Source organism: Castor canadensis, chromosome 7 (genome assembly GCF_047511655.1).
Source record: "Castor canadensis chromosome 7, mCasCan1.hap1v2, whole genome shotgun sequence".
In the NCBI taxonomy this organism is placed as follows: domain Eukaryota; kingdom Metazoa; phylum Chordata; class Mammalia; order Rodentia; family Castoridae; genus Castor; species Castor canadensis.
Window position 1 is genome coordinate 27944470 of NC_133392.1, and position 24071 is coordinate 27968540.

The 24071-nt window shown below is 40.9% G+C and overlaps 1 protein-coding gene across 11 annotated transcripts in view; it reads right to left on the reverse strand.

Annotated features, from left to right (window-relative positions):
* Nucleotides 1-2631: 2631 nt before the first annotated feature.
* Nucleotides 2632-24071, reverse strand: part of Btrc (beta-transducin repeat containing E3 ubiquitin protein ligase) — a 168412-nt gene continuing 146972 nt past the window's right edge. For all 11 annotated transcript variants that reach the window (XM_020171250.2, XM_074078475.1, XM_074078476.1 and 8 more), the window contains 3 exons: nucleotides 22206-22284; nucleotides 9344-9536; nucleotides 2632-7152 (listed from right to left, as the gene is read on the reverse strand). In XM_020171250.2, coding sequence (XP_020026839.1) covers nucleotides 9375-9536; nucleotides 22206-22284 — 241 coding nt within the window. In that variant the 3' untranslated portion in view covers nucleotides 2632-7152; nucleotides 9344-9374. The remainder of the gene's footprint in view (nucleotides 7153-9343; nucleotides 9537-22205; nucleotides 22285-24071) is intronic.

Genomic DNA, 24071 nt, shown 5'->3' on the forward strand with positions numbered 1-24071 from the left:
GGAAGGCCTGCTCTGATGAGGAGCTTGGTGGCTTCAGCTACATCTGCTGTGGTGGCCCCTAACCAGGTCTTTCAGAGTGTGTGGGCTGACCCCAGGGAACAGAGGATGGGTGGGGAATGGTGGGGAGCTGGGCAGGCAGGCAGAGGGGAGGGAGGGAAGGCCACTGACAGCAGAACAAATGCTTGTAATTTTATAACCAATCTCAGCGTGTCCGTGGGGGGCCGTTTGTGCCTCCACTCAGGACCAATCAGCCTGACAGAGCTATGAGTCTGCCTGAGTGAGTGTGAGCAGCTCCCCCCAACGCCACTTAACTGCAATATCATTACCCACCCAGCCCAAGACCAACCAGAGAGGAGGGGCTGCAGGGAAGGGGGTCCCAGGCTGAGCCAGAGTAGAGCTGAACCAGGCTGGATCCTGGGCTGGGGCCTAGAGGGTGAGGGCACTGGGGATTTGGAGACCTGGTGGGCTAGAGGAAGGGGGAGGAAGAAGGCAGAATTCCAGGAAACAAACAGTAAACACCAATGAGTGCTGAAAATTTAGTGGGGAGAGGGCACAGCCCCTGCCCTCAAAGGGCTTGCAATCTGCTCTGGGCTGCTGGGGAGATTACAGATGGATAGGCCCTGGGGAAGGTGGGCATGCAGAGAGAAGTGCCCTGAGGATAAGGAAGCTGAAGAGAACAAGCAAGACAGGACAAGAAAGGCAGAGCTGCAGAGTCAACCTGGCATGGGCCAGGGACTGGAGGAAGAGAGGGAGGGAGAACGAGAGAAACTTCCAGAGTGCATGTAGACAGATGGGAGAGAGAGACACCACCCACGGGAGATGCCGGCCAGCAGTGGATATTATAGGATGGCCTTGCTGGATATCTGGCTCTGGGGATGGCCGTGTGCCCATTAGTCTCTCTAATTGTCAAAAATCTAATTTAGTGTCTGGAGCCCAGGCCGGCCTCGGGTTAAATGGAGGGAGGCAGGCCTAGCCATAAATCTGCCCTCCCAGCATGGGCTGGTGCTAACTCTGCAGTTAAGTGAAGGGGTGAGGAGGGCTCAGGAGAGGGTGTCCTTGGTGACCCTGTGTGCCAGCCCCCGTGAGCTAGGTCACAGCCAGGTCCTCCTCTCTGGCAGGAGGAAAGGGCTTGCTTGGGCCTTGCTTCAGCCATCCAGGGGAAGTGCCTCAAGTCTGAGGTGAGCTCAGAATCAGCTGAGTCTCTTGGGTGCAGCTGGGACTCTAAAACCATGAGCCCCCAAGGGCTGAGGTGTAGCTCAATGGTACAGCACTTATGTAGCATATGTGAGGTCCTGCCCCAGCACCACAAAAAAACAAAACCTCAACAACAAACCATCCTGGGCCCACTCAGGGTCTATGTGGGTTCCATTCTTACAAAGGGATTGGGGACAGTCCCTGATTGGTAGGAAAGTCACATGTCCTACATAATACCATGAGCCTATGGTGAGGAAGAGGGCATGGATATTCATAGCATATGATGAAATAACTGGCCATTTTGTTTGCTAGGTGACTACTGGCGATGGCTTCATTCACAGGGACCATGTGACATTCACACCAGATGCTTGGGGAGTGATTCCTTAGTGGTGTCAAGAATTCTCCCCACTGGGCTAGTTGGCTTCTGGGTGAGGTGTCCAGGGACTTCAGCAGTCCCTCAGAACTCCTGTGGCCTGAGGTAGTGATGGGGGCTCTAGTTCTGGGCTTGGTAATGACCTCACTCCCCTTGGAGCTGTGAATTGAAGGCAAAGGGTGTGGTAGGCTGAGCGGGAGAGGTTGGGAGACCAAGACAGTTCCAAGAGACTCTGCTTCCATGGGGGGAGGAAAACAATTTCTCCTGGCTTCAGCTCCATCTCACCAGGCACCACCGGCCTCTCCCGCTGCTGACGAAGTGCCTTTAATTAGCAGTCTAATAAAATGCTTTTAACTGGCAATAGCCAAATCAGGAAGGGAGGTCTCCTCCCTTCAGTCACTGTTGATGGCAGCACAGCCACAGGTTTATGGGGGAGAGGGATCACAGGCCTAGCCTGGCATCAGGAAAGGTAGCTAAAGGGCTGTTTCCTTAGACACACCCTAAACCTCCATTCCTGGGGGAATCTGACACTTATTTGAAGGCAAGGCCCACAAACTTAAGCTTAGGCTCAGGTTACAATGTTAGCAATGATAGCCTCATGCTGGTGGCCTACCTACCTCCTTACACTCATTTACCAGGAGAAGTGCTGCTCACTTGGGAGCAGCACTGGTCACCCTCAGGTGGGTCAACTCTCAGCCTGTGGAGCCTCTGGAAATGCTTCTTAAGGCAAACTCACTCTTCTGCAATAAGACCAAGTGGGATGTAGAGGAGACCTGTCTTTTCCCCCCTAGAGGAACAGAGAAAAACTTAAATTAAGGACTCAGGTTGGCTATGATAACCAGCTTGCAAAGTAGACATCATTTTGGCTTCAATATGATCCAATATGGAACATGACTTGCATGCCAGGGTCCCCGTATTTCTTCACATCACCCAGTCCTGATTTCACCTGCTCTCCTTTTCTCATGTGAGATTGTCTTAAATCTACTGTGCATTCCTTAGATTTGTACAGCGAAAAACTTACTGTCCTTTTGATGTTGGGTCAAAGAGACAAGACACTTAGAAGATTCACTTTAATCTTGTATTTGTAATTTATGTTTTCTGAACAGTTAAAAAAAAACCATAAACACATTCTGTTACCATGATCCTAGGTTGTGAACATATTGGTACATTGACTATACATCACCGTAACATAATCACAAAAGTCAAAGCAGTCAGTACTTAAGAATCTAGAGAACAAAGAGCTGAACCAACAAAAGTTCTCAGGGAAGTTCACGTGTTGCCAGGCCTGTTCCCACCACTGGAGTCCACTGAATGTCCCTTAGATGAGTGTTTGAGCTTTAGCAATCACTACTTTGGGAAGGTGTTAGTTTCCTTGGTACCCAGAGGTTTAACCTCCTGGTTGGTCTTTTCCCTCACTGTCCATGGAAGGCACACCCTTACCCACACACCTGTTCAGCAGTTAAGAGAGCCAGCTGGGTTGGTTTGGATGTCACCTGCCTCCAGAAATTTTTGATCATAGGTGCTGGACTAGAAAGGATTTCTAGATATCAAAGCAGTAAGTTCCACCCAAAATCAGGCAGTGCTGATCATGCTCTTTTGGTTTTTCTTCCCACAGCTCTAAGGACATCATAAATTAACTATAGATCAAAGATAACCAGAAGCAAAACCCACTTTTATTCCCCTGAGATGGCTGTCTTTCTGGCACTGATGGAGATTGTGGTTAGAATAAAGGGTTCTGGACTGTCAATGATCAGCTGTGTGGATGAAGCATAGGGAGATGAACCCCCACTGGTAGCCTTTGGGAAGTCTGTTGAACTTATCCAAATAGGAAAGGGAGGTCAGCAAGGTGGATTAAGGTTATATGGTAAACCTAACCACCAAAGAGTACGTCAGTCCCAGGGTTCAGGAATCTACACAGTTCATGTTCTATCCATAAGTATCCTGGATTACTTCAGAATCAAGCTTGCAATCTAAATCCTAAGGCCTGCAGTATTTTGGGTTGGATTGCTTCCACTTCTGGGCTGAAAGGCATCACCATCTAAGGCAAAAGGAAGATGCTAAGAAGGTCAATTAATACCAAGGTATTTAATCCAATTCTAGGAAAGAAAAAAAAAAAACAGCCCAAATTATTTCCAATCTTCTACACCCTAATCCACACAATCAAGTGTTAAATTAGGAGTAGACCAATTGTAGATGTTCAGACCCCTGGTACCACAAGATGGCAAAGGGATGATGGCAAGGGATGAGTGCCTATTTCCTTCTCTGCAGTTTTAGATTGTACCAAAATTTTTTTTTTCTTACAGAATGATTTAGGAGTCTCAGTGTCTTTTCCAGCTCAGAAACAAGTTGTAAGGGCCAGACTTTACTTGTCAAGAATCTATGTCTCTACGGTTAGGACAAATCAGAAAGAATTTAGCCAACGGACAAGTGCAAAAGGTCTCCCATCCATAATTCACATCCACTTTCAAATTGCACTTAATAGTAAAAGGATTCTCTCAGCACTGACATACATACATGAGTAGCAAGGGATGCTGGTCTTGTCCAAGCAGCCCCAGTGTGAACTGAGAGGTCACACATGTTCACAGCAGGCACAACCATGTGCACATGCTCCTTACCCACCTTAGAGGGGGCTTCAGTCCCTCTTTAAGAAAGGGGTCTTTCAGGCTGTCCAGTGGAGCATGGATTTTGGTGAAGACACTAATCTACAAATGGGGACACTTAATTTCAGAGCAAAGAGACACCTTCAGTGTCTTCTGCTGTCCCTTTAAATGTGTGGAGACTTTGTTTTGCTTTTCTTTTTAAAAAGGTCAAACTTTACATTTATTCTAGCCCAGTTGGGGATTAGTGATAATCAATTCCCACTGAAATCATGCAGAGATGGTAAGTGGGATTTACCTTCTCTGGAAATGAACTACTTACCTGATTATTTCTTCTACAATGAACTGGTAAATGACCCCCAAAGCTGAGAAATGTGAACGATTCAAGTTTTTCAGACCACTTAACTTCATTCCCATTTCTATCAGTAGCAGAAAGGCTAACTTGGAGAATAACCTCAACTGAGTTAACGACTCCGCATTTGTAGGGCCCACCCCTGATCTCAAGCACAATGGACTGGATGAGTTTCACAACTGATTTAGGTACAGTGCACCTTCAGCCGAACCTAGAAGGGAGGCAAAATCCTGGGCACCAATGAATATTCAACAACTCCTTTTTTCTTCCCCCCATGCTGGGGACTGAACTCAGGGGCTTTGTGCATGCTAGGTAAGTGCTCTAACACTCAGCTACATCCACCAGTCCTGCTCCCACTTTTGAATAGCAGCATATAACAGAAGGGCTAGTAAAGTTATGGCTATCAGACAATATTTGAAACAGCCTCACACCCATGCCTCTCTCATGTCTGACCTGTGTGTTTTTCAGGGCTGACAGCCCTCTATCTTCATCTGCAGTAAAATCCATAACCAATCAAAAAAGCTAACGGTCAACATAACAGACAAGAACCCTGATAGTGGCTAGTAGAAAACAATACTCTAGCATTTGGATAGTTGGGAAGGAAATTATACTGAGAAATTTTCCAGGCAACAGCGTATCAGTACACTGGGAAGTGTAACTGAGACCAAAAGCTTAAAAATATTCATAAAGCAGAAAAGAAAACACTGCATATGCATAACCTGCCTCTCAATGCGTAACAACATTCAGTCTAGGTACATTTTAGGAAGGGAATTTCTTGCAAACTAGAGGGAAGAGTGAAGATGCCCCTCTTCCTTTCCCTCTTGGCTGACCTAAAGGTGGCCTGGCTACAGGTCACTTAAAACTGGCTCCCATTCTGCTGTTTTTATAGCAGCTGGTTAAAAAGTGGCTTTCTTAAACCCAACTGTGTGGATCAGAAACAGAAACATGGGCCTAAAGGCTCAGCTTCCAAGGGAACAAGGAGAATGCACTGTGACCTCAAAGCCTAAGGGTATGCCCAGGCCACCCCTTGGCAGGCCCACTCATGCCTGCGGAAACATGCTGGAGATGCAATTACAGTGCTCTCAGGCTTGTGTGGCACCTGGAGTCCACCAGCTAGAAAGTCCACACAGCTGCCTTCCAAGTGGCTGGGTTAGTCTGGTCCTTGGGAGGAGGTCCATTTGTTTATGTTGTTCACCAACTGCCAGAGAAATTTTATTGGTTGGGAAAAGTGGAGAGCAAAATAAGGCCAAGAGGAAGAAGAAAAAGAAAGAGAAGGCAGTTTTTGCCTCATTAGTAAACCCTGTGTGCCAAACTTCACCCTGATCATCTCTTTCTGGCAGCTTTGCCTTTTTGCAAATTACTGGATGTGAGAGAAGCAGAAGGAAGGTTCTGCAATGCAAGGATGAGATGGTTAGATTGATTTCTGAGAGATGATATTTACTGGCCTAGATATAAATGAATCAGCTTTCACTCCTGACCATCTCTTAAGCTACTCCATTTGAGGTCTGGGAAGTTACAGGCGCCTAGGTGCTCACAGGATCGGTTGAGGAAATAGAGATGAGAGCCATGATACAGAATACACTAAATGGCTAGCTCTGGCCACTTCCAGCCTTTCTGTAGGCCAAGCCTTGCTAGTGATTGAAGATGAAGCACAATGCTTTTTATTACACATCTAATTGTTAACGAGAGGAAATGCAATCAGCAGCTTCTTTCCACAATCTACATGGAATCGAGGACACTGCTGAGTCCAGGAGAAGCAGCCACTGTCAGTGCCCAGGACATTTTTGTTCCCTCCCCTACAGGCAAGGGGAAGAAAGGGATGAGAGTAGACTTGAAAATATGATGAGAGTGTCATGTCTATGAATCCACTGCTGTTTCAGGGTCACTTTGGGTGTGAAACTGTGACCGTATACACATAACTCTTCCAAGTGTCACATTTTCTAGTGGCTCTGCGTCATGCTAGCTGCAGACACTCTCTTCACATGCCTTCTCAGGTTGAAAAGGATTTGTGGGGAGCAGGGAAGAGGGACAGAAACAGACAGTGGAGGGAAGCAGCAGGCCCAGTTCTTCCAGTGTGTGTATTCCTTTTACCCAACCCCCTCTCCTTTTCTCTCTTCCTGAAGTTGTGCAGAGGGCTCCACATAGTGGCTGGGCTGCTCTGGCCAGGCATAGGGCACAGGACCACTCCTGCAGTTCACAGGGGACACAAGGTGCTGTCTGCCTGGAAGCTTCTTTCTCCTGTCCCCTTGAAGTGGGCCATATGGGAAAACTAGTTCTGCTTAATGGCAAAGCAAGAGAGATTCTGGCAAAACACTATATATATTTATAAGTCATCTTTGTCTGGAACCCAGTGAGAGAGAAACAGGTGCAGAGGGGGAAGAGGGAGGAGAGGAGAGGAGGGTTTAAAAGTTCCAATCAATCACTCAAGATAGAAGACATCTTCTGATAGCAGCACTGAAGCAGTCGGCTGTGCTGAGCAGACCATCCTGGCCAGCTGCAGACCAACTGTGTCCCAACAGGAGTCTCAAAGCCCTGCTCCTCACTGGTCTGGGGAAACCGGGTAGGAGTTTGATTGTTGCTGTTGTTGCTCATCCTGGTTTTGGCAGATATGTTAAATACCGCAACTTTAATGAGTCCTGTGTGAAAACAGAGCAAAGCCATTAGCCCTTTTCCTTATATTTCTCACTTGCTCTAAGACAAAAAGAACATTCACTTAGCTGTCAGTTGGGAAAAGGTGTGGGACCCTTCCCAAGGACTGCTCTCTGCTCATGCAGTACAAAAGAGCTTCTGTTAGAGGCTCCTTGGTCTGACTGGGGATGCACACAGAGTGGGGCTTGCTGACATTCTCAGGTTAAGAATGGCTGGGGTAGTGTCAAGCTTTCACCTGCTCCATGGAATGACAAAGCAGGTGGGAAAAGCTCTGGGAATCTGCCTGAGTGACCAAGAAGAGTGACCAAGCAGTAGAGGAGATGGGAGAAGTTGTTCTGCTGTCTAGAAGAATGGGTTATCAGCACTGGAAGTGCTCCTGGTACCATCAAGGACAGATGAGTAGATGGTGGCAAGGAGATTAAGGCAGAGGGTAAGATTGGAAATAAATTTAAAGAGTCATCTATATTGAAATGACAGCTAAAGCCTTGGAAAAAGATAAGGGAACCAAAAAAAAGGGGAGCTTAGACAGTAAAAAGTGCCTGAGACAGACTCTTAGGGGATATCTATGTTGTAGGGGTAAGAGGAGGAAGGAGATATAAAACGGGAAGAATAATAAAATGGCCGGGTGCCAGTGGCTCACACCTGCAACCCTAGCTGCTCTGGAGGCGGAGATCAGGAGGACTGAGGTTCAAGGCCAGCCTGTGATGAATAGTTCATGAGGCCCTATCTCAAAAACACCCACTAGCTAAGTGGCTCAAGTGGTAGAGGACCTGTCTAGCAAGCATGAGGCCCTGAGTTCAAACCCAAGTACTGCCACAAAAAAGGAGGGTGCTGGAGGTAGCTCAATAGTACAGCATGTGCTTAGTACATGTGAGATCCTTAGTTCAATATCCAGTAACCCTGCTAACACTCCAAATATCAAAATGCCAAAACTCTAAGGAAAAGGAAACTTGGGGCAAAAAGCATGGATAGGTACCTGATGATTATAGTACCAATAACAATGACCACTTGCTTTTGGGTGGTGCTGGGGATTGAACGCAGGCAAGATCTCAACTGCTGAGCTATAGCCTCAGCTCAACAATTACCACTTTTTACTGAGGGTTGATTATGTGCTAGGCACTAAGAATTGTAAAAACAGTACTCCATACAGTTTCCATAGAGCCCTGTGTGATGGGTTCAGCCTCCCTCATTTCACTCATCAGGAAATGAAGGCCTGGGAATGTACTTGCAAGGGCACACAGTCTATGTGGTTTGAGGAGCAAGCAACTGTGTGCTCTTTGAAAGTAGAGGCACGGAGGAAAGCCATCCTCAGAAGGAATACAAGAGGTACAGAAATGTGAATCCTCAGAAGGAATACAAGAGGTACAGAAGTGAATACTCACTTCTGTTGCAAGAACTGAGGAAAGCATAGAAAACAAGAAATCCTAATGATGGCAACATTCCCTAGTAGCTGGTGCCATTGTTTCCCAAACTCTCAATAACCTAATGTATTTGAACTGGGGAGGACACCAGGTGTGATCTGAATACACCATAATACAGATGACCTGTGTATTTTAGGATTTTCTCTGCCTCACAGAGAGGTCAGAGACCAAAGGGAAAGGATACAGAGTTTCACCAACTTCAGAGATACTGCCAAGATAACAAACAAACAACACTGGTATTCTCTTTTGTGGAGGAAATGAAGAATGGGGAGGAGGATAAAAAAGTTACCATTTATACCCAATGACACTGCCTAAAACAAAACTGTGAGATGTCAGCTGAAAATTTCAGCAAGAGACATTTCCATGCACATGTTAGATTACCTGGTAGGTTTAAAGGGTCTCCATTGTAGGCATTTGTTTGATTTGTAAACTACAAAATTATAGGCTTTGGGCCATTACTGAGTTTACAAATTGATTCAAACCTCATTTTATTGTCATATCAATCCTGCTGAAAGAATGATTAGTTCTAATATACAAGGAGGATCCTACGACCCTCTAGAATGCAGACTGGCTACCTTACTGGAGGCGGTGTCCGCTGGGGTAGCCTTTGCCCCATTGCACATTGTCTGCGTTCCCAGCTTTACAGGGTTTGGCGAGACATAGGGTCTGAGAATGAGAAACTTCCAGGTGTTGCTGACATCTCACAGCAATATTCCATCTCCTACCTATAGTGGTATGTACGTAATTCTGTCCATACCTGGGCATGTATGAGGTCAGTGTTTGGTTATTTATCTGGAGATATAGGTGTATGTTCGAGAAGGGGAACGGGGGGGTTCAGCTTGGGCAGCTGGATCATTTAGGAAGTCCCAGATGAGTATTGTGTCATCATGTGAACTACTGACAATCTGGAATTCATCAAACTGGAGCCGGAAAACTCTTCCAGAATGCTCCTGTAGAAGCAGAAACAAAAAGGGTATGATTTTGAACTACTCAAAACCAAAGGATACAAAATTTAGCATCATGTTCAAAAGAACCTCTATGCAAAGGCAATGGTATGCTGATAATTTTCTCTCTACTATTTAGTTATCTCAAAAACATATCATGGCTAAAGACAAAATGAAGTATCAGACAGCTGATGTCATGAACAAAGTAAACAAAGTAGTAAGTACTACTTAGGCAAGATGGCAAATAGCAAGCTAGTTTTTTACTGCTAATTGTCCTTGATTCAGCCCAGAGAAAAATATTCTCGTATCTACCTGACCTTAATTTTAATCTGTGTCTCTACAATCAGGGGCAAAGGGGTGGTGAGCAAAAATAAGTGCTATGCTTATAAATGTTTAACAACTAAGCTTCGTCATTTTTTTTTTTTTGCAGTGCTGGGGTTTGAACACAGGGCCTACACCTTGAGCCATGCCACCAGACCATTTTTGTGATTTTTTTTTTTGACACAGGGTCTCAGAAACTATTTGTCTGGCTTCGAACCACGATCTTCCTGGATCTCTGCCTCCTGAGTAGCTAGGATTATAGGTGTAAGACACTGGTGCCTGACAGGTCTATCAATTTGTAAAACGATTTATAGATTTTTTTTTCTTTTTGTGGCACTGGGGATTGAACGTAGGGCCACGTCCCTCGCCCTTTTGTTTTTTGTATTTGAGATAGCATCTTGCTAATTTTGCTAGTGCTGACCTCAAACTGTCAGTCCTCCTGCCTTTGTATCTCAAGTAGCTAGGATTATAAGCATGTTCCATCACACCAAACCCACTTACAGATTTTCATGGTGTATAAACTCCTACCACAACCAATTTGAAGCTACCCATAAATGGCCAACTAATTTGCATATTCATGACAACTTAACAATTGGCTCTCATAAGTGAGTATGAATCTAGTTTAGCACACTATGGGCAGTAACTAAGCAGCTCAAGATCAGCATCCCAGAAAGTACTCTCACACCCTTACTAGTCAATATTTTCTTCACTCCAGTGTGATCTTACTAATTTTTGCCTATTCCTGAATTTCATATAAGCACACCTATAAAGTATATATATATTTTTATGCCTGGCTTCTTTTATTCAACATTATAACATTCCTCTCTGTTACTACCTGTGCAATGGTAGTTCATTTCTCGCTCTCTCATTCATTTACTTGCTTCACTCTCTCTGGTGGTTCTAAGTGTTGAACTCAGGGTCTCATGCTTGTTAGACAGGTGCTCTTCCATTTAAGTCATACTCCTGCCCTTTTTGATTTTATTATTATTATTTTTTGTGGTACTGGGGTTTGAACTCAGGGCTTCATGCTTGCAAAGCAGGTGCTCTACCTCTTGAGTCATACCTCCAGTCTCATTTTAGGTACTTTTTAAAAATAGTCTTGAGTTTATGTCTGGGTCAGCCTGAACTGTGATCCTATTTATGCTTCCTGCAAAACTAGAATGACAGGCACATCTACCATGCTCAGCTATTTGTTGAGATGGGGTCTCACTATCTTTTTGGCCAGGATGGCCTTGAACTGGGATCCTTCCAATTTCTGCCTCCTGAGTAGCTGAGATTACAGCTGTGAAGCATGCCCAGCTCTCATTCTTCTTTTCTTACTGGTTGATATTCCACTGTATGAACATACTAAAATTTATCTATTCTCCTGTTGGTAGACGTATGAGCTGCTAAGCAGGCACAATGGTACATGCCTGTGATCTTAGCACTCATGAGGCTGAAGTAGGAAGATCACCAGTTTGAGGTCTGCATGAGCAACACATTGAGAACCTGTCTCAAAAAAGAAAAAGGCTGCTACAAACATCATGTCCATGTTTTTTTATGGACATATGCTCTCAATTTACCTAGGAGCAGAGCTGCTACTGGAAGGAAGTATATATTTAGCTTCAGGAGATACTACATTAGCAGGGTTTCCAAAGTTGTGCCATTTTGTACGTCATCAGCAATATATGAGTTCCAGTTGCTTTGCATCTTCACAAACACTTGATGCTGCTGATCTTTTAAATTTTAGCTTAATGTTGGTAGGGTTGTAGTGGGATTTTCTTTTTTGGTGGTACTGGGGTTTGAACTCAGGGTCTCACGCTTGCTGGGCAGGTATTCTACTATTTTAGCCTTTCCACCAGCCCTTGAAGTGATATTTTACTGTAGTCTAAATTTATATTTTTCCTTATGAATTTAAGAAAGCTCCCTTTTGTGCTTAATTTGCTCAGTTTTTATCATGAATGGGCACTGGATTCGGTCAAATGCTTTCACTGTATCTGCTGATATAATCATGAGATTTTTCTTCTTCAGCTTCTTGGTAAGATTACATCAATTGAGTTTTGAATGTTGAATTAGCCTTACATACTGTACCTGGAAAAATCTTTATACATTACTAGATTGAATTTGTTTACATTTTGTGAATTTTTAAAATTTTAGAGTTATTTATTTTTATTGACATACAACTAACTACCTTTTATTTATTTAATTTTATTTTATAATTTTTTGGGGTACTGGGGTTTGAACTCAGGGCTTCATGCTTGCAAGGCAGGTGCTCTACTGCTTGAGCCACTTCTCCACTTCCCAGTTTGTTTTTTGAGATAGGTTCTTGCTAACTTTTGCCCAGGCTGACCTCAAATGGGAATCCTCCCATCTCTATCTCCAGTGTAGCTGGAATTATAGGCATGTTACCATCATGTTCAGCCAACTACCTTTTAAATAATTTCACAAATTGTGAAGTCACTAAATACAAGGACAATAACAGGACCATACTTAAATCTTAATAAAAATATTTAAAAATTCTACTTAATAAAGTTGTAATTAGTAACGTAGTTAGTGATATTAGAATTTCTGCAAAATATTTAAAATTTACCACTTTATCCATTTCTAAGTCTACAGCTCAGTAGACTAAAATCGTTGTACAATGCACCTCCAAAACATTTTGATCTTGCAGATTTGAAACTCTACCAAAGTAAACAACTTCCTCTTATGTCCTTTTTCCATGCTCACAACCACCATTCTATTTTCTGTTTCTATGAATTTGACTACTTTAGATACCTCATATAAGTGAAATCAAACACTAGTTGTCTTTTTGTGACTCGTTTATTTCACTTATCATATAACCCTGAGTTCAGACCTTAGTTCTGCCCTCCTCCCCTGGTAGAACTGCAAGGAAAAATAGATCAATCCACTATTAAGTTGGAGGCTTCAACAGCTGTAACAGTAATAGACAGATGTAGCAGGCAGCAAATTCAGTAAGAACATAGTTGAACTCAATAGCGCCATTATTCAACTGGATATAATCTATGTCTTTAGAATGCTTCATCCAACAATGGCAGAATACACATTCGTCCCCCACTCCCACAAAACATTTCACCAAGATGAGACACAGTCTGGGTCACAGAATATCTTAACAAATTTAAATGAATAGAAATTGGGCTGGTAGAGTGGCCCAAGTGGTAGAGTACCTGCCTATCAAGTGCAAGGCCCTGAGTTTAAACCCAGTACCACCACCTAAAAAAAAAAGAGAAAAAAAAGGAAAGGTATGATGGTATATATCTTCAGACTACAATGGAGTTAAAGTAGAAATCAATCATAGAGAGGTAACTAGAAAAAATTCTCAAATATGTATAGATTAAACAACCCAATTCTAAATAACATATGGATCAATGAAGACATCTCAGGAAAAACTGAAAAGGAGTATGAACTAAATGAAAATTAAAATATAACTTACTAAAATTTGTGGGATGCATGAAAGCAGTGCTTAGAGGGAAATTTATAGCATATATTAGAATAGAAGAAAGATCTAAAATCAATAATCTAAGCTCCTAGTTGAGGAAATTAAAAGAAATGAAAATTAAGTTCAAAGTAAGAAGAAAATAAGTAATAAAAAAGCAGAAATCAATGAAATTGAAAATAGGAAATCAATAAAGAAAATCAAGATCAAAAGTTGGTTCTTTGACTGCATCAATGAAACCAGTAAACCAGACTAAGATAAAAAAAAGATACAAATTACTTCTCTCAGCAATAAAAGAGATTTCATGAACATTAAAAAGATAACAATAGAGTACTCTGGAGCCACTGTATGCCCACAGATCTGATCACCTAGATGAAATGGCCCAGTCCCTTGAAAGATACCATCTGCCAAAATTCAGACTTAAGCAGACAATCTGAACACATTTCTTACCTATCAAAGTTGAATCAATAATAAATAACCTTTTAAAATAGAGGACAGCAGGCCCAGATGATGGTTTACTAGTGAATTCTACCAAACATTCAAGGAAGAAATCATACCAATTTTTCTGCAATCTCTTCTATAAGACAAAAGCAGAGTGAATACTTCCTAATCCACTTACAAAGCCAGCATTATTCTAATACCAAAACCAGACAAAGGGACTAGAGGTGCAGCTCAAGCAGTACAGCACTTATCTTGCAGGCATGAAGCCCTGTAGTTCAAACCCCACAACCACAAAAACAAACAAACAAAAAAACCCCAAAAACAAAAACAAAGACTTATAAGAAAACCATAGACCAGTATCTCTCGTGAACATACCTGCTCATATGTGAGCTCATTTATCTTGAAAAGAATGGATAAATAATGATGCAGCCTTTATGGGAAACAGTATGGCAGCTCCTCAAAAAAATTAAAGATAGGATACTCATATGATGTAACAATCTCACTTTTGAGTATACACCTGAAAGAATTCACAGCAGGATTTTTTTTGTTTTGTTTTGTTTTTTTTGGTGGTACTGTGGTTTGAACATAGGGCCTCATATTTGCTAGGCAGGCACTCTGCTACTTGAGCCACCCCATCAACTCTTTTTTGTGTTGAGTATTTTGAGATAGGGTCTCAAGAACTATTTTTGTGGGCTGGCCTTGAGCCTTGATCCTCCTGATCTCTGCCACCTGAGATAGCTAGGATTACAGATCTGAGCCACAGGTGCCCAGTTTAAGAGATCTGCATATCCATGTACATAGCACCATTATTCACAGTAGTCAAGAAGCTGAAGCAACCTGAGTGTCCATCAAGAGATGAATGAATTTACCAGGTGCTGGTGGCTCATGCCTGCAATCCTAGCTACTCTGGAGGCAGAAATCGGGATCACAGTTTGAAGCCAGCCCAGGCAAATAGTAAGACCCTATCTTGAAAATATACAATACACACAAAAAACGGGGCTGGTCGAGTGGCTTAAGTTGTAGCGTGTTTGCTTAGCAAGCGTGAGGCCCTGAGTTCAAACCCCAGTACTGGAAAAAAAAAAAGATGGATGAATCCTTAAAATGTGGTATTAGATACACTGGGATATTATTCAGCCTTAAAAAGAGGACTCTTGTCACATGATACAAGCTCTCTATCACTTGAGCCATGCACTGAGCTCTTGCCTCACATACTTTCATGCTCTGTATGTTAGTATATACACATTAAATATTGTTGTATCTTCTTCTTTTTTTTTTTTGGGGAGTCTTCAGCAGATAGTTTTTATTTATTTATTTATTTTTGTATCTTCTTAATGAATTGGCCCTGTTGTCATTATACAACATCTCTTTATCAGTGATAATATTCTTCGCTTTGAAGTCTCCTCAGCCTGAAATAAACATAGCTACTCCAGACTAGTGATAGCATGGTATATTAGTTTGCTAGAATTTCCACAACAAAGTACCACATGATAGGTGACTTAAGTAACAGAAAGTTATAGCCAGGAAACAGAATTTATAGCCAGCTCTCAACATAAAATTCTTCAGCCAGCAAAAATATCTTTCAAGAATGAAGGTGAGCTGGGAAGTGTGGCTCAAGTAGAACACCTGCCTTCTAAGAGTGAAACCCTGAGTTCAAACCCCAGAACCACCAACAAAAAACAAAAGAAAAATGAAGGGGAGGCCAGGCATGGTGGCTTATTGTGGCTACTCAGGAGATAGCAATCAGGAGGATCACGGTTTGAGAGTGATCCAGGCAGAGTTCAGGAGGTCCCACCTCAAAAAATAATCTGGGTGTGGTGGTACACGCCCGAGATCCCAAGTAGCAGGAAGTGTAAATAAGAGGGTCATGGTCCAGGTAAAAACATAAGAACCTATCTCAGAAATAACAAAAGCCAAAATGTAGGGTCTCAAGATGGTAGAGTGCCTACCTAGTAAGCACAAGGCCCTGAATCATCAGACTGAAAAATAGGCAAATCCAGAATTACAGTGAGAGACATCAAAATTTTCCTCTAAATAACTGGTAAGACAAACAGAAAATTATTAAGCATTCATAAGCTCTGAATATCATTATAAACCAACTTCACTCAACTGACATTTTAAGAGACACAACTAAAGCAGTGGTTGGAGTTTTAGACACATTTAGTTTCAAATGTTTATATTAAAAACAAAGGTCTAAAATCAGTGATCTAGGTTTCCACCTTAAGGAGCTAGAAAATTCAGTGAAACAAAAAGGAGGTGGGAAGAAAAAAATTTAAAAAGAAAAAAAGGAAAAGGAGCCTTAACTGACCATTCAGATATGGGTAACTTTATTTTAATAAATGTGACAGATGAAGTGGAAAAATTGCTTGAAACACAAAATATTAATAATGACTCCAGAAGAAACATTTAATCTGAATAAATAAATTGAATTTACAATTAAAACTTTCCTCAAAGAAAACTCTAGGCTCCAGTGCTTTACTAGTAAGTTTCTATCAAACATTTAAAGAATAACATCTTCTATGCAAACTCTTTTAGAAAACAGAGGTGGAAACACTCCCAAAATAAGTTCATAAGAGTAACATTACTATGACAGATAACCAGAGACATAAGAAAATAAAGCAAAAGACTAGTGCCCCTTATGAACATAGACACAAATTCTTAAAACGGTATTAGCAAAGTGAGTCCAACAACATATAATACATCATGACAAAGTGCGGCTTAGACTAGCAATGCAAAGGGTTTAACATTAAAAAAAAAATCAGTGAGCCTATAATCCCAGCTATTCAGAAGCAAAGATCAGCAGGATTGTGGTTCAAGGTCAGTCTGAGGAAAAAGTGAGACTCCCCACCCCCCACCATCTCAACCAATAAGCTGGGCATGGTGGGATGTGCCTATCATCCCAGCTAAGTGGAAGGTGTAAATAGGAGGATTGTGGTACAAGCTAGTCCAAACAAAAGCACTATATCCTATTCTTCAAAAAATAACCCAATCAAAAGGGCTGAGGATATGGCTCAAGTGGTAGAGTACCTGCCTAGTAAGTGCAAGATCCTGAGTTCAAACCCTAGTACTACCCCCCTCAAATCAATATACCAATTAACAAAATAAAAGCAAAAAAAACCCCAAAAAAACAAAACAAAAAATCAAAAAATCAAAAAATACAAAAAGCTGCAGATAAAAGCACCTTCCTAATAAAAAAATTTTTCTGCAATCTAGGAATAGTAAGGAACTTCCTAATCTACTGATAATGGTTGTTCATGACAAACCTGTAGCTGACATATATCTATATAGATGTATACATAAAATAGTGAAAGAATGAATGTCTATTGCCTAAGATTACAAATAAGAAAAGGACATTCATTTTTACCAATTCTTTTTAGCACTCTACCAGGGCATACTAGCCAGTGTAATGAAATAAGAGAGAGATGGAGATTGAATCCAGGGCTTTGAGCATGCTAGGCAAGTGCTCTACCATCAAGCTACAAACAACTCCAGCCCTACTTGCAGTGAAAAATCACAAATTGAAGTTTAAAACTGCTAATTGTCATAGCCTTGAAAATATGAAATACTTTGGGATGAATGTGACAATAGACATACAAGTTCTTTACATTAAAGCTATGAAACATTATTAGGAAATTTAAAAAGACCTAACCAAATGAAGATATATATTCTGTTATCGGATCAGAAGACTTGATATTGGTGATAAGTCAATTCTCTCCAAAACGATCTTGATTCAACATAAATCCAATAAAAATCCCAGCAGACTTTCTGATGTTCAAATTGGCAAAGTGATTCTAAAATTCAAGGGACATAAAAAACTTTGAAAAAGACAAAATTATACTGGATCAAGAAAGGCAAAAAAAAAAAAAGGGGCTGGGAAATGGCTCAGTGACAGAGTGCCTGCCCATTAAGTGCAAGGCCCTGAGATCAAACCCCAGCACAAAGAAAAAAAAAAAATCGATGGTACAGAAAAAGCTCAGAAGTCCACACATATATTGTCAATTTGTTTTTATTTATTTATTTTTGATGGCACTGGGGATTGAACTCAGGGCCTCACGCTTGTAAGGCAGGCACTCTTACTGCTTGAGCCTCTCTGACAGGCACTCAATTCTTTTTTTTTGATAAAGCTGCAAGGGCTATTTGGAGGAAAAATGACAGTGGGACAATTGGACACTTGCAGGCAAAACAAAACAATCCAAAACTTTGATCTATACATTGTACCATATACAAAACTCAACTCAAAATGCATCACAGACCAAAATTTAAACCTAAAACTACAGAAGTGGGATAGCCTCATGGCCCTTTTGTGAAAGAAAATCTTTGTGACTCTGGATTAGGCAAAGATTTAAAAAAATATATATAGTAGCAAATAACTTAAGTCATAATAGAAAAAGTTGATATACTAGATTAAAAATTATGAACCACTTTTTAAAAGCTACTTTTAAAAGAATGAAAAACAAGCCGTGAACTGAGAGAAAATGTTTGCAAATTACATACTTGAATACTAACTTGTAATGTAGACTATGGAAAAAGAATCTCAAAACTTAGTAAAAAACTACTCAAAAAAAAGGGGGAAAATTTGAATAGACACTTCAACACATGAATGGCAAACACATGAATAGATGCTCAACATTATTAATCATTAGGAATATACAAATTAAAACCACAATGTGGGCTGGGGGGCGGGTGGCTCAAGTGGTAGAGTGCCTGCCTGCAGCAATTGTGGGGCTTTGAGATCAAATGCCAGCACCACCCCCCAAAAAACAAAAATTATAAACAAACCACAATGAGGTAATGCTCCTGGCACCACAGTTATTAAAATGATTAAAATTAAAAAGACTATTAAATATTGGTGAGGATGTTACACTGCTGCTGTACTATGACATAAAAAATAGTTTGACAGTTTCTAAAAATACTAGTATATACTTACGTATGATCTAATCATGCTGTTCTTGTTCATCTACCTCAGAGAAATGGAAATACATGTCTATCTCAAGACTTGTACATAAATGTTTATGGAAACTTTATTTACAATAGCTAAAAATGGGAGAACACCCAAATGTTCATCAGCTGGTGAATGGATAAACACGGCATAACCATGCAATGAACTGCTTACTACTCAGCAGTTTTACAAAGGATAAGCTACTGACATATATGAACCACTTGGGTGAATACCAAAAGACTTTACTCTTAGTGAAAAGAGTTAGGCAAAAAAAAAAAAAGTATATATTGTATGATTCATTTTTATAAAACCCTAAAAATGCAAACTAATTAATGCTGATGTAGAGCAGAGTGGGGGTTTTTTAGAGACTTGGGGACAGGGAACTAGGATGGAATGGGAAGAAGGGACTATGAGGGGCCATGAAAATATCCTCATTATCGATGCTTCATTGGTATACAAGTAAAAAAACTGTTCACTTTTAATATGTCCATGTTATTATATGCTAACATTACCTCAATAAATGTTTAAAAAAATCTCAATAAATAAAATGGTCAAAAGAACTGAATAGACACTTCACAAAAGATAAGCAGATGAAAGAATTTTGAGCATCATCACAGACATGCAAATTAAAGCAATGAGGTATCACTACACATTAAATGGTTGTAATTAAAAAAAACATACATCAACTATACCAAGTACTGGTAAGGATATGAAAAGATGGAGCTCTCATATACTTAGAAAAAATTCAAAATGCTTTGCCTGTGTAAAATCCAAAATGCTACTTTAGGAAGCATCTTGATAGTTTCTTTTAAACACACACTTATCATAGAATACAGAAATTGTACTCTGGATACTTTTCTAAGTGAAATGAAAACACTCTGGACATAGAAACCTGTTAGAGGAATTTCATCATTGGTTTTACTCAGAATCAACAAAAACTAGAAACATTCCAAATGTCCTTAAACTGGTCAATGAATAAAACACCTGGTTCATCTACACAATAGTATACTCTTCAGAAATAAAAAGAAGCAAAGTACTGATATGTGCAACAACATAAATCTCAAATGAGGTGAAACAAGCTAAAAATAAAAGGCTACATGCTGATCTGGGTGTGGTGGTACACACCTACAATTCCAGCTACTCAGGAGGAGGTGGAAATGGGAGGGCTGCAGTTCTTGGCCAGCTAAGGCAAAAGTTAACAAGACCATATCTCATAAATGAGCCAGGAGAAGTGGCATAAGCCTGTGGTGCCAGGTACTCAGGATGATCATAGTCTGAGGCTGGCCCAAGGAGAAAAAGACCCTATCTGAGAAACAAACTAAAAGCAAAAGGGCTGGTGATGTGGCTAAAGTGGTAGAACACTTGCTCTTATCAAGTGTGAGCTTCTGAGTTTAATCCATAGAATCACCAAAAAAAAAAAAAAAAAAAAAAAAAAAGGGTACGTGCTATAGGATTTATATAATATTCGTAACAAACTAAAACCAAAGAGAAAGAAATCAAAGGACCAGTTGATAGGAGTTGAGGGAGTATACTGAAGTGAAGAAGCATAACAACTTCTGGGAATAATGGAAAGGATCTTACATCTTGACTGCAGTGCAGTTATACAACTGGAAAACTCACTAAAAAATGGGTAAATTTCACTGCACGTAAATCATACCGCAAGGGGCTGGGAATGTAGTTCAGTGGTTAAGTATTTGCCTGGCATGCACGAGGACTCAAATTCAAACCCTAGTACTGCAAGAAAAATAAAATAAAAATAAATAAATCATATCTCAAAAACCAGACTTGGGTGCTGGAGGTATGGCTCAAGGGGCAGAGTAGTTAACTAGCAAGCACAAGGCCCTGAATTCAAATCCCAGCATTGCCAAATAAAAACAACCCCCCTACACCAGTTTGTCAGAGTAATTGTAAATGAATGAAAGTACACATTTTATTATTGTTATTATTTTTTGGTGGTACTTGAGTTTGAACTTGGGGCCTCACTCTTGCTAGGCAGGCACTCTACCACTTGAGCCACTATGCTGCTGAGCTGTGGTCCTCCTGCTCTCTGCTTCCTGAGTAGCTAGGATCGCAGGTGTGACCCACTGGTGCCTGGCTTTTATTATTTTGTCTTTTGAGATAGGGCCTAGCTATGTTGTCCAGACTGCCTTGGAACTCACAATCCTCCTGTCTCAACCTCCCAAGTGCTGAGATTATAGGTGTGTACCACTATGTCTTGCCTTTGAATGCACTTCCTTTTTTTGGTGGGACAGGGGTTTGACCTCAGGATCTTGAACTTGCAAATCAGGTGCTCTACTGCTTAAACCACACCTCCAGGCCATTTCTGGAGATGGGGAGGTCTCATGAACTATTTTCTTGGGCTGGGAATTGAAGTCATCCTCCTAAGTAGCTAAGATTACAAGCATGAGGCACCAGCACTTGGCACTTTTTTTGGGGTGTGTGTATGTGTGTGGGGTCTGTACTGGGGTTCAAACTCAGAGACTTGGGCTTGCTAGGCAGGTGCTGTACTATTTGAGCCACGCTCTCAGCCAAGGCCTGCACTACCATGCCTGGCTTATTGATTGAGATGAGGGTCTCAAACATTTCTGCCTCCTGGGTAGCTGAGATTGCAGATATGAGCCACCACACCCGGATAGGGTCTTGTTATGCAGCCCAAGGTGGCCACGAACTCATCATCCTCCTGCCTTAGCTTCCCAAAAGTTGAGATTAAAAACATACACAGCCATGTCCAGTTCAGAAATTACATATTTGAAAAAACACGTGTGAAACAGGAAGGTAAAGCACGTCTGTTGCTGAAAAAATGTGCTTCATACACAACAAGGAAATGTAACCTCTCTTCTCAAGCACTGAGATTGCCTAAAACTGAGTCAGAATTTTAACTTGGGCTTTGAATGCTTGCTTTCATCTTTTCCCTGAGTTGTGTACAAGATTCTGCCAGCACTAGTACTCCACTTAATTTTCTGACCAAAGCAGCATTTGTCAATCTGGGCCCTTGGCTAACAACAAGGTAAATAATTAGTGCTTTTGAAGGTGACATTCCTTCTTTTGACTCACTTCTTTCCGCTAATGTCAAGATGTTCAGAAAAGAGGGTATACAGGGAATAACAAAGATGAGATTCAAGTTACTGGAGGAACCATCCCTCAAGTGGGATGCAGAACAAGCTGACCAGGAGATTTTTCAGGACACTTTTTGCAGGCACAGGTGTGCAGGTCTTCAGATTCTGGACAGGTTCCAATTTGAGTAATTATATTCTTTCTCCCTTAGTACCTCCTGTTGTTTCTGGTGGATACAGAATTCTTATTAACTTCCTGTACTATACTGTTGTAGTATTGCCATGCAGCTGTTAAACAGCTGCCACATTCTTCTCCTTGTATAGTCTCTAAAGCACTTTTGGATGAAAAGTGCAGTAGAAACATATTTTATTGCATGCATTGGTTGCCTTTTCACTTAGTAGTAGATTTTCTGAGATTCTACATTCAACATCAACATTCAATTTCTTCCCCTATATGTTCTCCAACTCCCTTTAAACAACAAAGCTCTTACCACCAGGGTCCGTAGACAGAGAGTCCCTGCAGGAGCACGGGGGTCCAAAGCAGCCATAAGATCCCACACTTTAATTTTTCTAAAGATCAAAAAGGGGACCAAAGTCTTAGTTAAAAGCAAAGTAAAGGGAACATATGGAAAAATTAATTATGAATGATGAATATAGTTTATATTACAAATCCAGCTAACAGCAATACATATAAACTTTTTGTTTTGGAGACTTGGTTCTTGCATTCTTTCTTTGGTAGAGGCTATTGGTTTTAACAAGGGGAAATGTATATGATTAACCTAAAAATGAGAAATTGGTTAGCTTTTACCAAAATGAAAATTAATCATAAAGTTATACCACACTTTGGGGCCAAGAGGAAATCCTGTACCATAGACTTCTTAATGGTAAGAGGTCACTTAGACCTAGAAACATTCAATTCTGAGGAATCTTCTGTGTGGTCTATTCTAAGAATGGCCCAGGTCACATGTACTGGGAGACGAGTTCATTTAAGAGCTCTGGGCATTATAGTAAGCAAAACCTCATGTTTAGAAAATAAAACCTCATGTTAGAGAAATCTAGCCCTTCTAAAATCAAAACTCCCCAAAAAAGTCAGTATAGGTCAGAGCCAGAAAAGTGTAACCTTGACCTGCTGGAATATGATATTACAGCCTGAACAGTTTCCCAAGGATGTGACAGTGATGGCTAATTCAAAGCATAGAAAGTGAGTTGTCTATATTTCCTGCTGCTTGAGTTGGGTTAATGTGTCAGTATAGGTAGCTCATGTACTAAGATAATGTTATGATACTTAAAAAGCTGCCAATATAGATCCATGTATATCACCCTATAACTCAAAATGGATCAAGTATCTTAATATCAGACCACAAACTCTAAAGTTGATAGAGGAAAGAGTAGGAAATACTCTGGAATTAGTAGATATAGGTAAGAACTTTCTCAATGGAACCCCAGCAGCACAGCAACTAAGACATAGCATAGATAAATAGGACTTCATAAAACTAAAAAGCTTCTGCTCAACAAAAGAAATGGTCTCTAAACTGAAGAGAACACCCACAGAGTGGGAGAAAATATTTGCCAGCTACACATCACAGGACTGATAACCAGAATATATAGGGAACTTAAAAAACTAAATTCTCCCAAAATTAATGAACCAATAAAGAAATGGGCAAGTGAACTAAACAGAACTTTCTCAAAAGAAATTCAAATGTTCAGAAAACACATGAAAAAATGCTCACCATCTCTAGCAATAAAGGAAATGCAAATTAAAACCACACTAAGATTCCACCTTACCCCTGCTAGAATAGTCATCATTAGCAACACCACTAACAACAGGTGTTGGTGAGGATGCGGGGGGAAAAAGGAACCCTCTTACACTGTTGGTGGGAATGTAAACTAGTACAACCACTCTGGAAAAAAATTTGGAGGCTACTTAAAAAGCAAAACATTGATCTACCATATGATTCAGCAATACCACTCTTGGGGATATACCCAAAAGAATGTGACACAGGTTACTCCAGAGGCACCTGCACACCCATGTTTATTGCAGCACTATTCACAATAGCCAAGTTATGGAAACAGCCAAGATGCCCCACTACTGATGAATGGATTAAGAAAATGTGGTATCTATATACAATGGAATTTTATGCAGCCATGAAGAAGAATGAAATGTTATCATTCGCTGGTAAATGGATGGAATTGGAGAACATCATTCTGAGGGAGCTTAGCCTGGCCCAAAAGACCAAAAATCGTATGTTCTCCCTTATATGTGGACATTAGATCAAGGGCAAACACAACAAGGGGATTGGACTTTGAGCACATGATAAAAGCAAGAGCACACAAGGGAGGTATGAGGATAGGTAAGA